The 13,470-nt window shown below is 40.6% G+C and overlaps 1 protein-coding gene across 5 annotated transcripts in view; it reads right to left on the minus strand.

Annotated features, from left to right (window-relative positions):
* Positions 1-13,470, minus strand: part of KCNH7 (potassium voltage-gated channel subfamily H member 7) — a 312,948-nt gene that overhangs the window by 61,670 nt on the left and 237,808 nt on the right. For 4 of the 5 annotated variants that reach the window (XM_029072537.2, XM_029072536.2, XM_029072534.2 and 1 more), the window contains one exon: positions 8,102-8,527. In XM_029072537.2, coding sequence (XP_028928370.1) covers positions 8,102-8,527 — 426 coding nt within the window. The remainder of the gene's footprint in view (positions 1-8,101; positions 8,528-13,470) is intronic. The other variant, XM_029072538.2, reaches the window with a different exon arrangement.

The following is a 13,470-nucleotide window of genomic DNA, read 5'->3' on the forward strand; positions in this document are numbered from 1 at the left end:
TTCTCTGCTGTGTGTCTTTGAGCAAGTCACTTTACTTCTCTGGGACTCAGTTACCTCATCTATAAAATGGGGCCCCACATGGGTCAGGGACTGTGTCTGACTCAATTTGCTTGTGTTCACCCTAGTGCTTAGTACAGAGCTTGGCACATTATAAGGGCTTAAAGACTATCATCATTTTCATTACTATTATTTCTATAACATCCCTAGGCTCTATGACCTAGTGGAGAGTGCTTCGAACTGGGAGGCAGAAACCTGGATTTAGTTCCCAGCTCTGCCACTGGGCTGCTGTTCATTCATTCATTCAATAGTATTTATTGGGCGCTTACTATGTGCAGAGCACTGTACTAGGCACTTGGAATGTACAATTCGGCAACAGATAGAGACAATCCCTGACCATTGACGGGCTTACATTTGGATGAGTTGCTTAACCTCTTTGAACCTCAGCTTTCCCTCATCTGTAAAAGAGAGATAGAATGTAAACCCAGTGTGAGAGAGGGACACTGTCAATCTGATAATCTTGAATTTCTGAGTGCTTAGCCCAGCACTGGGTACATAGTAAATGTTTACATAACATAATAATATTGATGATTGTAATAGTAATTGAGGAACAACTTGGCCTAGTGGAAAGAGCACAGACTTAGGAGTCAGAGGACCTGGGTTCTAATCCAGCTCTGCCAGTGGCCTGCTGTGTGAGTTTAGGCAAATCATTTAACATCTCAGTGCCTCAGTTCCCTCATCTGTTAAATGGGAATTCAACACCTGTTCTCTTTCCTATTCAGACTGCGAGCCCCATATGATTTGATTCAGGACACGGGGAGCAGAGTGAGCACAGGGACTGTGTCTGATCTGATTAGAACAGTGCTTAGATCAGTGTTCAGCACATAGTGCTGGTACAGATAAAAATAATAATAATAATAAAAGAGAGTAATTATACTCTGAATAGGTCAGATCCATAATAGCATATTTAGGTTTGCTCTGCCACACTTTAAAAGTGATCTGGGGAAATGAGGGGATCCAGAAAAGAGCAACAGAATGATGGCAGGGTTGGAAAGAGGACTTCTGTGGAAAGTTTATAGGAACTGGCATTCTTTAGCTTGAGAGAAGTTTAAGGAGTGATATGACTGTCATGTATATGACGCACTTTCATAAGGAGGGGAATACTTTTTAGGGATTCTTCAGGACAAGAGAGTCTGACTGAGAAAAATGGAATTAGATTAAAGCAGAAGAGATCTTTAGGGGGGCAAAAGAACTTGACTGTTCGGTTAAACACTATAAAGTGAGAGAATGACTGGTCCACCACTAAGCTGATTTTCTGACCAATCTGGTCCTGTTAAGATGAGCCCATCAGAGGAGAGCGTGTGGTCATACAATGCTTTAGCTGATGAAATCCGATCCACAAAGCTCGCCTAGAAGTTTAGCAAGCCCCAGCAAGTCTCAGGAAACAAGACACCTGGTGTGGAGTCTCTATTTCTGATGCTCTCTAAGAAGACAACTGACAAGTTTTTGCCCCGCAGACCTCTGTCACTTCTCTTCCTAGAAATAGGTGGCTAGATCGAAGGTGATCTTTGCAGGTTCCCACCAATGCATGGTTCTAGACATTTGCTTTGGATTTCAAACATCCCTTCATGAGCACCAACATCTTTTCAGTTAAATATTAAACTGTTTACTTTCTCCAAATAAATGTTTAGAAGCTACATTCCTAAGCATAACATCTGTTAACTAGTGGCAAAATTTTTCTAAAGAATATTTTGGAATTTCTCTATAAGAAGAACTTAGAAAATTAACCAGTCAGCCTACAATCCTGTCATTAGCTGGGTTAAAACAACAAACTCGGCCAAGTTTGAGTTTGTACTGTATCTTCAGAAACTAGAATTTCCTTGGGCTGAGAGGAAAAAAAAGAAAAGAGAAGTAGAATGGGATAGGGTTATGGAAAAGGAAGGGTCTGTTCTTAAAAGAGTGACGTGGGCTGCAAGGAATACTGGGAGTTGTGGTTCAAACTCTTAGGGCCCATGTCCTACCTCTGGCCTGGAATGCCTTCCCTCCTCACATCGGCCAAACTAGCACACTTCCTCCTTTTAAAGCCCTACTGAAAAGCTCACCTCCTCCAGGAGGCCTTCCCAGACTGAGCCCTCTTTTCCTCTGCTCCTCCTCCCTTCCCCATCGCCCCTATTCCCTCCTTCTGCTCTACCCCCCTCCAACGCCCCACAGCACTTGTGTATATATATGTACGTATTCATTATTCTATTTATTTTATTAATGACGATGATGGTATTTAAGTGCATACCACGTGCTAAGCGCTGTTTTAAGCGCTGGGTAGACACAAGGTAATTAGGTTGTCCCACGTGGAGCTCACAGTCTTAAGCCCCATTTTACAGATGAGGCAGCCGAGACACAGAGAAGTGCAATGACTTGCGCAGAATCACCCAGCTGATAAGTGGCGGACCGGGAATTAGAACCCATAACCTCTGACTCCCAAGCCTGGGCTCTTTCCACTAAGCCATGCTGCTTATATCTGTAATTCTATTTATTCATATTGATTCATTCAATAGTATTTATTGAGTGCTTACTATGTGCAGAGCACCGTACTACGCGCTTAGGGTGTACACTTCTGCTATGGATGCCTGTCTACTTGTTTTGTTTTGTTGTCTGATTCCCCCTGTCTAGACTGTGAGCCCATTGCTGGGTAGGGATTGTCTCTATTTGTTGCTGAATTGTACTTTCCAAGAGTTTAGTACAGTGCACACAGTAAGCACTCAATAAATACCATTGAATGAATGAAGTGCCTTCACCCAGCAGGCATAGAAGAAGCTTGAAGGGGCATTCTAAAGCCCTTATAAGGGCTGTAGATAATTGAATCTTAAATTTGGATGTCAGGGTGGGAGCGACCCTGAATTTTCCTGGGGTAGTTTCACATTGCAAAATTCAGGGTGGGGCCAGGCGCCAGGTCAATCATACACCTTGGAGCATGCGTGAAGCCAGGAGGCTAAAAAAACCAGCTCTGAAAGTTCCTTCTAGCTTTATTCCGTGACTAGTCACTCCTCATCTACAAGGCAAATTGGGTACAGGTCTCTGATTCTGCATCATTTACAAAAACCTAGGAAAGGGAGTTCTTTTTACTTAACATTTGTCAGTCTTTGCTTTTCAAATCAAATTCTGATCATCGTTCTTTACAATAATCCTCTGAGGCAGGAAAGTAATGTTATTTGTTGTTATAATGTTGTTATAATGCTATTTTTCTTAGAGATGAGGAAATGGAAGCTTGAGGCACTGAATAACTTGCCCAATGCCAAACAAAAATACAAGAGAAGAACTAGAATTAGGGTTCACATCTTCATTGTCCTCCACTATTCCTGAACCTTATTGTTTCATTATTCCTGTAATCGCATGGGGCTTTGGAATAATATTATGGGTAGGAAGAGACACTGTGAGATCACCTAGACCATATTCTTGTGTTCACATTTATACAGTCTCTGACAGTCAGGATCTGCTCAGTCTTATAGATCTCTTCCATATCATATTCTGCTATTTAACAACCTCCACTGTCAGCAATTCTACCTCCAGGAGCAGTTCAGGGCCATTAATTTAATGGGATGCAGGATGGCCTACTGAAAAGAGCACAGGCCTGGGAGTTGGAGGAGTTGGATTCTAATTCTGTCAGTAGTCCGATGTGTGACCTTTGGTAAACTTCTCTTTATCTGTTTCCTCATTTGTACAATGGGGAAGAAATATCCGTTCTCCCTCCTATCTTGACTGTGAGCCTCATCGTGGGCAAAATGGGAGTAATAATACCGGCTTTTCCCTATCACACTAGGACGTTATGAGGACAAAATTCTGAAAGGTCCTTGGGAATTAGAGCACTGTGTAAAATCAAGGTATTATAATGACAATGATGCTGTTTGCCCAAGGCACTAGGAAAGGCATGACGGTCGAAAATGGAATGATTAGAACAGCGGGAATTTAGTTGGTAACCTTTTTTGCTGGTGTTCATTATTAAGACAGTATTAACGAAACAGTCAATCCTGCCTAATGTCAACATTCATTTTCCACCACATGTCTTAAGCATTATCTATAATTCTCCACCAAGTGATTTAAAGTTTTTCACTCTGTAAATGAAGCAATTAGTTTACAGGTATCTGAGAATTTTGGCTGACATTTTTAGTGCCGAGTCTAGAAAGATAATTGTTAAAATCTGATCACGTCATTCATTGTTAGTTCAGATGTGCGGATGCAAAGCCATGTGTTATGAAAGTTAGAGAATTTTCTACACAGGGATTCAATATAAAATAAAAAAACTTGAAGTTTCATTAAGTGCTATTTGGGTAAAGGATATATTGGTTTTTCAACTGGCATGATACAAAAAAATTATTTCATGCCAATTAACATTATAGAGGCACATCTGCACTAAAATAATCCAAAATAACAGGTTGCATGGAAAACCACTGTAGTAATCCTGTCAAATGAATGGAACTAGTTTCATTTGTGGCATAGTGACTGAATTTGAGCCTTTTGAGTCCTTTTAGGTTGCCAATCTTGGTGGAATTCCTGCAAACCATGGCACTCAGGAAAAAACTGACTCCCATTTTCTGTATGGACATCTAAGGGGCATGATGACTCACCCCTGGAACCCAGGGAGCAGGAGGGGGCAGGGAAGGCAGCCATACAAGCTTTCCTACCCGATTCTGAAATGGAAGCTGGAGAACACCTGCTTCAAAGACAGAATCGCTGACGTTGTGGGAGTGCTTTGCTCTTGCCTATTCTCTCTAGAAATGTCAACTCACAGTCTATATGGGTACCCAGGGCCTCAGGATTTGCTGGGGGCTGTGCAAGTGACCTCGAGAGACCCAATCTGGCTCCTCCTTTGAGAGATGACTGGTTCAGAATCCTTCCAATCCCTCCACCAAGGCCCCTTTAGGGATTCCATACCTGCCCGGAGCACTAGCAGACCAGTACTGCTGGGGTGATTTGGCTCTAGGAAGATATAAGACATAAAGGAGGAATTACTGTATGTGGCCAGAGGCAAGTTGTTTGCCCTCCTTTTTTTTTCTTTCAGTATTTAGGATACACACCTGCCAGGGATAATAGGAATGGTCTAGATAGTGTAAGAGCATAAGTGGTTTTGTCCGTGGAGACCAGGTTCCATACGGCTCAGGATTCTGTCTCTTTCACTGGCTCCGGAGTACAGACAAGAGCTCCTATAAATGGATGATTTGCCATTTGGGACACTCAAGGATGTGTTTTGGGGCAAAAATACCAAAAAGCTACTTACTCAAGCGACTGGCCGATCTGAGCATACTTACATCGTTTCCTGCAGAATATATATTCTTCCTCAAGCCTCGACTGATACCTTAGACCTTTTTTCCAGAAAGCGTTATATCGTATTGGCTACGCATCTCTGGGCATTAGTGTTTCCTGCTAGATCATCCCTCAGCTACAGAAAAGGGGCTCTGGTCTGTGTCTAATGTCTGCATCACACACTGTAAGGAGGTGCAGATATATTTTAAAAGAGGCATTTCCAACCACATTTTCACTCAGAATCAAAGTGAGAAACCAGCTTGGAATAGTCTGGTATTCATGACACTTAGGAAAAGGTGAATTTGAAAAGCAGTCACTTCAATCAGCTAGGAAAACTGTGTTTTCATAGGCTATGAATACCCCATACAGCATTTGTTCACAAAGGTATCCTTCCAGATAAATTAGGGGGTAAGGGCTAGAGAGAAGAGGAGAAAAGTGAGATTTCACCACTCATTTTACCTCTCTCTGCTTTCTTGGGCTACCTTTTAAACCTCAAGAAACAATCTCTCAAGAGTTATATAAACTGGATTATAATTGCCACTAGTTTGGATGGACTGTGACAGCATGATAAAGCAGCTGCTAATATGCCCCGAGCTTCTTTAGAGTTGACTGAAGCTAGGACAAAAAATAAATATTTCTAAGAAAAAAAAATTCAGTTTGAAAACTTCTCCTCTTTATGAATAAAAAGTAGTGTGGTCTAGAGGAAAGAGGACGCCCTGAGAGTCGGAGGACCTGCATCCTAATTCCGGCTCAGCCACTTATTCAATCAATCATATTTATTGATCACTTACTACTCGCAGAACACTGTACTAAGCATTTGGGAGAGTACAGTATTACAGAGTTGGTAGACACGATCCCTGCCCACAGCGAGTTTGCAATCTGGCGCCTAGTACAGTCCTCGGCACACAGTAAGTGCTTGATAAATACGATGAAGTGATCTTGGGCAAGTAATTAACTTTTCTGTGCCTTGGTTTCCTCATCAGTGAAATGGGTACTAAATACCTGTTCTCCCTCTTACTTAGACTGAAGCCCCATGTGGGCCAAGGACTGTGTCTGACCTGATTATCTTGTACCCACCTCAGCTCACTTATATCAGCCAGTACTATCTAAAATGAGAATGATGCATGATCTAGACTGTAAGTCTACCAATTCTATTGTACTTTACTCTCCCAAGCACATAGTACAGTACTCTGATCACAGTAAGTGCTCAATAAATGCCACTGATTGAATGATGATCTATTCTGACAGTATTCTCGAGATTGAATATTAACAACAGAAAGCTTCATTTTACATCATATTTTCTCATTTTATTGGAAGTGGGAAGGTTATTACTTTTCTATATTGACCATCTGGGGGAGAAATAAAGGCATTTGAACAATGTTGCCTGTGCTCGACTTATTATCTCTTGGCCCCTTCAGACACGGTAGGACGCTTAGAGTGGAGGAAGAAATGAGAGAGATGCATAAGGTTTGCTCCCTGGTCTTGAAATCATTTCATAAAAAAGGTGGACAATCAAGAAATTTATCTGGAGTTCATTCCTGGAGACACTTAAATGAAAACAAGTCCTTACTGCACAAAGATTGAAAAGTAAATGAGAAGTTCCATCTCTTATCAGTTTTACATTCACTTCTGGGGCCACTAACACAGCCAATGTGCTGTCATTAATTTGAATACACTGGGATTCACATGGAGGGTTTTCTGGCTAGATAGGATGGACCTTCTGTCAGTCAGTTGGTTGGTCAAAAATAAGGCAATTTTGTTCCTGGGGTTTTACTATGCCTAGAACCTACTGTTTCTCTTAGAAATATAGCTTTCATTCAAACTTTTTCTTCCAGTTTAAACTAAAAGTTGCTTCTCTGTGCTGGGCTTCTTTGCAAAATGGCTTTTTGGAAAACAAAGAGGCTTTATGTAATTTGTAAAAAGCTCTTCAAGAAGAAAAAAATATGAGAGTTCACAGAGGAGGGTTTTGTATACTGGGGGACAAGGACATTCAGTTTATACTGATGGGAAGAAAATCAAAGTATAAAAAGAAAGATTAGAAAAGCTAGTATTCCAAAAACAAATTTTTCTGGTAATCGGCGAAGTACACAGTCAGTCCAGGCAAGCTAATCACCTTATCTTAATTTTTGCCCACACTTTTGGAATACCAAAGGAAGAGTAAGATTTTGGGGAAGAGATTAAAACTAAGATCCCAATATTTCTGCCAACTTTTATGTAATGGGCATTGAATTGATTACTGTTTTATGTCTGCTCGCATACCATGTATCATATAAGCTTAAATCATTTCAGAAATGAATTCATAGAAGAAAAGGTAGGGTGAAGGAAACTATAACATAATGTTTTCCCTTGATTCTGGCCAGTCCAAGTGTATGTAACCTGTTTGAAAATATCCAGAAATGATCAGTTCAGATAAATAAAGACAAATTTCTTATCACTGATGGATAATTGACTTTGTAACTCCTACCACAAAATAATTTTCATGGTGGGATAAGCATATAGCTCACATAAAAACAAATCAAAATTCATGGTAGAATGAGAGGGCTGTGTGGTATAAATTTCTATATACTTTAGTGAGCTATATACTATACAACTGCTTCCACATGTTTTTCTTCACAACACTGGCATCAGCAATATTTTTTTAACCCATTGTGAACACAAAATCACGTTGGAAAAACAGTATGGCTATTGTTTTGCAGGAATGCTGAATAGGTTATTTATTTTGTATCAATGCCACCCAGCAGTGTGTGGTTAAAGAAGTTTATCAAAACTAAGCTAATATTTCAAGGAAAGATTATTAAACAGTTCTTACCTCATCAGAGCCAGATCCAAAAATCAGCAAGTCAAAAGGTATTGCCGCAACCATGTCAATGAGGAACCAGCCTTTGAAGTAGTGAATCGCTATTTTTGCTGGATCACTTACCACTTCTTCATTCTGGTTAACATATGTTGTTCTGAAGTTTATCAGAATATCAATGATGAACATAATATCCACAATTAAGTCAACCACATTCAGAGGGCTGCAAGAATATCCACACTCCCGTCTCTTCTGTTCTTCTTTATCATTAAGGAGGAAGGCCGCAGAATAAGGGGTGAATATAGCAGTGTATATGACCAACAACAAAATAACCCAGTCCCAGACTGCCTTGAAAGGACTGTAGTGCAATATAGTAAACTTGTTGATACGAGGTGTCTGAAGTTTATATTCTGGCAAGACGTCTGCTCCCAAGGAGAGAACCTGGATGCGAAGAAAAAAGTGCCTGCTATCAAAATGTACTCTACCATCCATAAAACATGGAATTACAATATATCCACTATGTAGAATTGCATAGCATAGATTGTATTCGTTTCTGGGCTGTGTGGATGAAGAATCTGGCATAGTTGGAGGAACTACACCTTGTGATCTCATATCCAAATTCCTCTTCCCAAAGAATCGCTGATAGAGACAAAAGTATAACATTTTCTCTATTACTTTCCCAGTATAAGGCTTGGAAGTATTATTAAATGATAGAAAAGTGGCTACTCTGGGAAGAATAACGATTACAGATATGTCAAATATGCAATCGTGAATCAGTTCCAGTACACAGCTAATGCAAGTGAATATAGAGAAGCAGTGTGGTTGAATGGATAGAGCACAGGTGTGGGAGTCAGAAGGACCTGGGTTCTAATCCCGGCTCTGCCACTGTCTGCTGTATGACCGTGGGCAAGTCACTTCACTTCTCTTTGCCCTAGTTACCTCATCTGTGAAACAGGGATTAAGAATGTGAGCCCTATTTGGGACACAGTCTGTGTCCAACCTGATTAGCTCGTATCTACCCCTCGGCTTACTACAGTGCCTGGAGCACAGTAAGCGCTTAGTAAGTACCATCAACAAAGCGTCAGGAAAGTAGAGTATGATTACGAACCATATAAAAGCAGCTCATCTCATATATTTAAATGATTTGTATTGTAATATTGGGAGATGCAGAGAATGAAACTAAGGAAAGATTTTTGGAGAAAATGTGGACCAGTCTATGCCTGTACTGAAAACATGACAGACCAAATGCCCGCTCAAATAAAACCGTCCTGCACTTCTTCACAGCACTGTTGCACTTTCTTAAAGTAAATGCCTTTAAGACAGAATTGATGTGAATGCCTATGAAAAATGCCCAAGTAATATCTTTGATCCTATCGGCTATCTTAAAGTCCACAGTAGCCACAATGGCTCTTTTTGGTTCAAATGAGCTAAAAGAAACCACTTCAGAAGTTCTGAAAGTTTCTTCTAATGGGATTAGAGGTCTATGAAGACCATCTGCTCTCCAAATCCATTTCACTGTTTGGGTTAACTTAATGATTCAATGAACCCTACTCCCATGGTCCCCACTGGCTCTGCACCCATCTGGTGCCTGGTCCGGGACTTAAGTATGTATCTATAAATTATATATTTTCAAATCCTTATTTACATTAATGTTCGTCTCCTTCTCTAGACTGTAAGACCATTATAAATGGGAACATGTCCACCAACTCTGTTATATTGTATTCTCCCAAGTGCTTAATACAGTTCTCCGCACACAGTAAGCATTTAACAAATGCCATTGATTGAAATACTATTGATTGATAGGCTATGAACTGAGCCCATTGTCAGATTTTCAAAGAGGTTGCAGGAGACAACATTCATCGTCCCAAACTGAACAGAATGCTCATGAAATCATTTCGAATAAGTAATTCTCCTTGGTCCACTGACAATTTCCTAAATCAGCCAACTCCTCTCTCACATATGGAAAAGTATTTAAAAACAGAATGAAAATGGAAAGAAATAGACTTTTTAAAGTGATGTATGGAGTTCTAAATTCACAGTAAAAAAGGTAAATTTTGTGACCTCTACAGGCATTTTGTTTATTTTGTTTCTTTTCAAACTGGAAATTTAACTTAAAATTCAAGTTTAAAAAAATGACTCATCTATGCCAAATATAGTTTTCTTCCTGTTAACGCACAGCACTTTTAACCTTCTGCATCTGAGTGCTATATAATGTTTGAATCCTTAGTAATCTAAACTGTGCTATTCAACAAAGACCGACCGTGAAAATTTGGTAAGAACACCAGGATTAATAACCACTCCCTTCCTCAGAAAAGTGCAATAGGGAACGATTAAGCCACCCCAAAGATTATACAGCAGTAGTTCTCGGCAGCCATTAAACACCACACTGAGGTATTAGGAGAGAATACTCATCTATTATTTATTCTTTAGCCAGAACCTGCATTTAACTAATGGGCTAGCTGTATCCTTATCTATCGGAAAGATTAGCAACACCATGAATCAGATATACTGCCTTGCACTGGGGACAGATTTCACACTCCTGGATCTCCATCAAGTGACCCGACAGAAATAAATGAGCAGTTTTCCTTAATACAGCAGGCCCGGCTGACCTGTCCTTGATGGCCAACGGCTGACTATGCAGCTAGTTCACTTAGGAAATGGAAAAACACCACAAAACATATCAAAGAGGCCATATCTCTAAATCTCTCTAAATGCCTTCATTTAAGAAAACTTGTTTTTAAATATTTACGCTATTATTCCGTGTCTGCTTATTAAGGCGAAGCTATGCTATACCATTTAGAGCTGGGTAAGCCCCATCTTGTGTACTTGTGGTTCCGAGGTTCATTTATTGGCATTCCTTACATATAAATATGAAGAAAAATAACCTTTAGAATAATTAAGACATTATGTTAGACATGAGGAAATGAGAGTTCTGGTGGGGGTGTAAAAGGTTCAAATAACTGAAAAGCTACTTTACAATTCTTAGTGCAAATGAAAACTCCAAATGAATGCCAAATCACTGAATAATGATCCTTTGTGTCTATGAAGCACATTTTATCAAAAAAGAAATTAAGGATTAGAGGTCATGGTATCAGTGACGGGACAGGAATCTGGGACTAGAACTCAAATTCACTGGTTGCTGGGTTAGTTTGTGCTGTACAAATTTTCCTCTGCCTGAAACGGGCAGCGAAAACTCTTTCATATTATTCAAGGAGACTACTTTGTGTATGGCAAATACTAATTGTTAATAAGCATTCAAGAAGTAAGCTCCTCGTGGGCAGGGAACAATGTCTAGCAGCCCTATTGTACTTTACTCTCCCGAGCGCAAACTACAGTGTTCTGCATACAGTAGGCAGTCAATAAATACCCATTGATTGATTGATCATTAAGCATTATGAAATATTTCCCAAGTCGCTTATAATCGTATGTCTTTCTTTCAGTCTTCCAAGATCTGAATTTTAATATCTTGATTTCATTGAAAAGTCTGGGTATAAGGTGAATGACAACCTGCCCAGTCCATTGTTCTTTCCTCAAACTGAGGCTAGAGTGTTCCTTTGGAGAGTTGGCTGGGAGGGCAACTTCTCATCCCCTTACCCCTCCCAGAGGACATTCTCTGTCCATGATATGTCTATAATACATGGCTTTTGCTAGATTAGCAAACTCTCCTTTCAGTGGGAAGGGTGGGTCTGGAAGGATCTTGCTCAATTTCTCCCTACAAGTAGGGAGGCCACTGACCAGAATCCCGAACTCTGAGTCACATGTGATGTCACATGCTGTACATGGGAAGCACAGTGTAGTGGAGTAATGACAATGATAACTGGCATTTATTATATATCAAGTGCTGTACTAAGTGTTGGGTTAACATCAAGTGGGCCATGTCACAGAAATACACTGAGTTCACTCATACCTACTGTATGGTTCTAGGGTGTTCCCCTTGACCTCCCTCTCCAACTTGAGTCAGTGACCAAGAGAAGCAGCATGGCCTAGTGGAAAGAGCATGGATCTGGGAGTCAGAGGGCCTGGGTTCTATTCCTGGCTCTGACACTTTTCTGCTGTGTGATCTTGGGCAAATAATTTACTCCTCTGGGCCAGAGTTTCCTCATCTGTAAAACGGGGATTAAATGTTTGCCCTCCTCCATGTAGGCCAGGGACTGTGTCTGATCTGAATATACCACATTCTGAATATGGTATGCTTGGCATTTAATACTATTATTAATACTTTACTGTTAAGCCCCTGTGAATATGGCACCATTTCTGAGCTTCGGAGCTCAGCGGTGGGAGCCAAAGTGGAGAGAGGCGGGGATTTTAGAATATAAATGACTGCCATAAAGATGTCCAGTATTGTAGCCACATAGGCAGGGATCAATCCAAGTGAAAATAGGGCTGTTCAATACAAAAGGAGATGACTGGCTAGCCTTCCAACAAGAGATGAATCAAAGTTACTCTTCCAAGCAGTAGGCTTCTTGCCTGAGGTTTGCTATTTACCAACTGGAGCTAATGAGAACTTAATGACAAACCACATTACATTCTCAAAAAGGAAGCCTGAATAAAATGCCAAAATTCTGCTGCAAAACAAGATTTTTCACAGCTGAATCAAAACAAGAAGATGGCAACAAGATTGCTTCCACTGGGGCTCAGCTTGCACTCAATTTCATTCTCTCCTCATGGGCAAAAGCACTGAGGAATTACAGACTTGGCCAGGGGTTGAGAAAACACCCCCACTGCAAGATTAATCAATGAATCAGTGGTATTTATTGAGTGCTTCCTGTGTGCTGAGGACTGTGCTAAGAGCTTGGGAGAGTACCAAACTATACAACAGAGTAGTCTTTCCCTACCTACAAGGAACTGATTGACAATGCAAGGGTGATATCAGAAAAGATTAATTGCTATCAATAACTATTAATTATATTTTGCTACTGTCCACTCACTTTGGGAAGCAGTGTGACCCGGCAGAAAGAACACGGGCCTGGTAGTCAAAGGACCTTCATTCAAGTCCCGTCTCTGCCTCTTGCCTGCTGTGTGACCTTGGGCAAGTCACTTAACTTCTCAATGCCTCGGTTTTCTCATCTGTAATATGTGGGTTCAATACCTCTTCTCTCCCCTTTAGAGTTTGAGTGGGACAGGGACGGTGTCCAGCCTTATTAGCTTGAACCCCAGTGCTTGGTACCATTCTTGGCACTTAACAATCACTTAACAAATACCATCCAGAAAAAATCCTACTCAGAGAACATCATAAGACTCCTCTAATTCTGGAAAGCAAGCAGCTTGAACTTTTATGTTGTTCACCCATGGAGATGTCAAACTTTTCAGTGCTTTTGGAACGCTCAAATTTGTAAGCCTCGGAAAGGTGGAATGAAACAGAGTGCATCCTTCCCGAATGAGGA

Source organism: Ornithorhynchus anatinus, chromosome 9 (genome assembly GCF_004115215.2).
Source record: "Ornithorhynchus anatinus isolate Pmale09 chromosome 9, mOrnAna1.pri.v4, whole genome shotgun sequence".
Lineage (NCBI taxonomy): Eukaryota > Metazoa > Chordata > Mammalia > Monotremata > Ornithorhynchidae > Ornithorhynchus > Ornithorhynchus anatinus.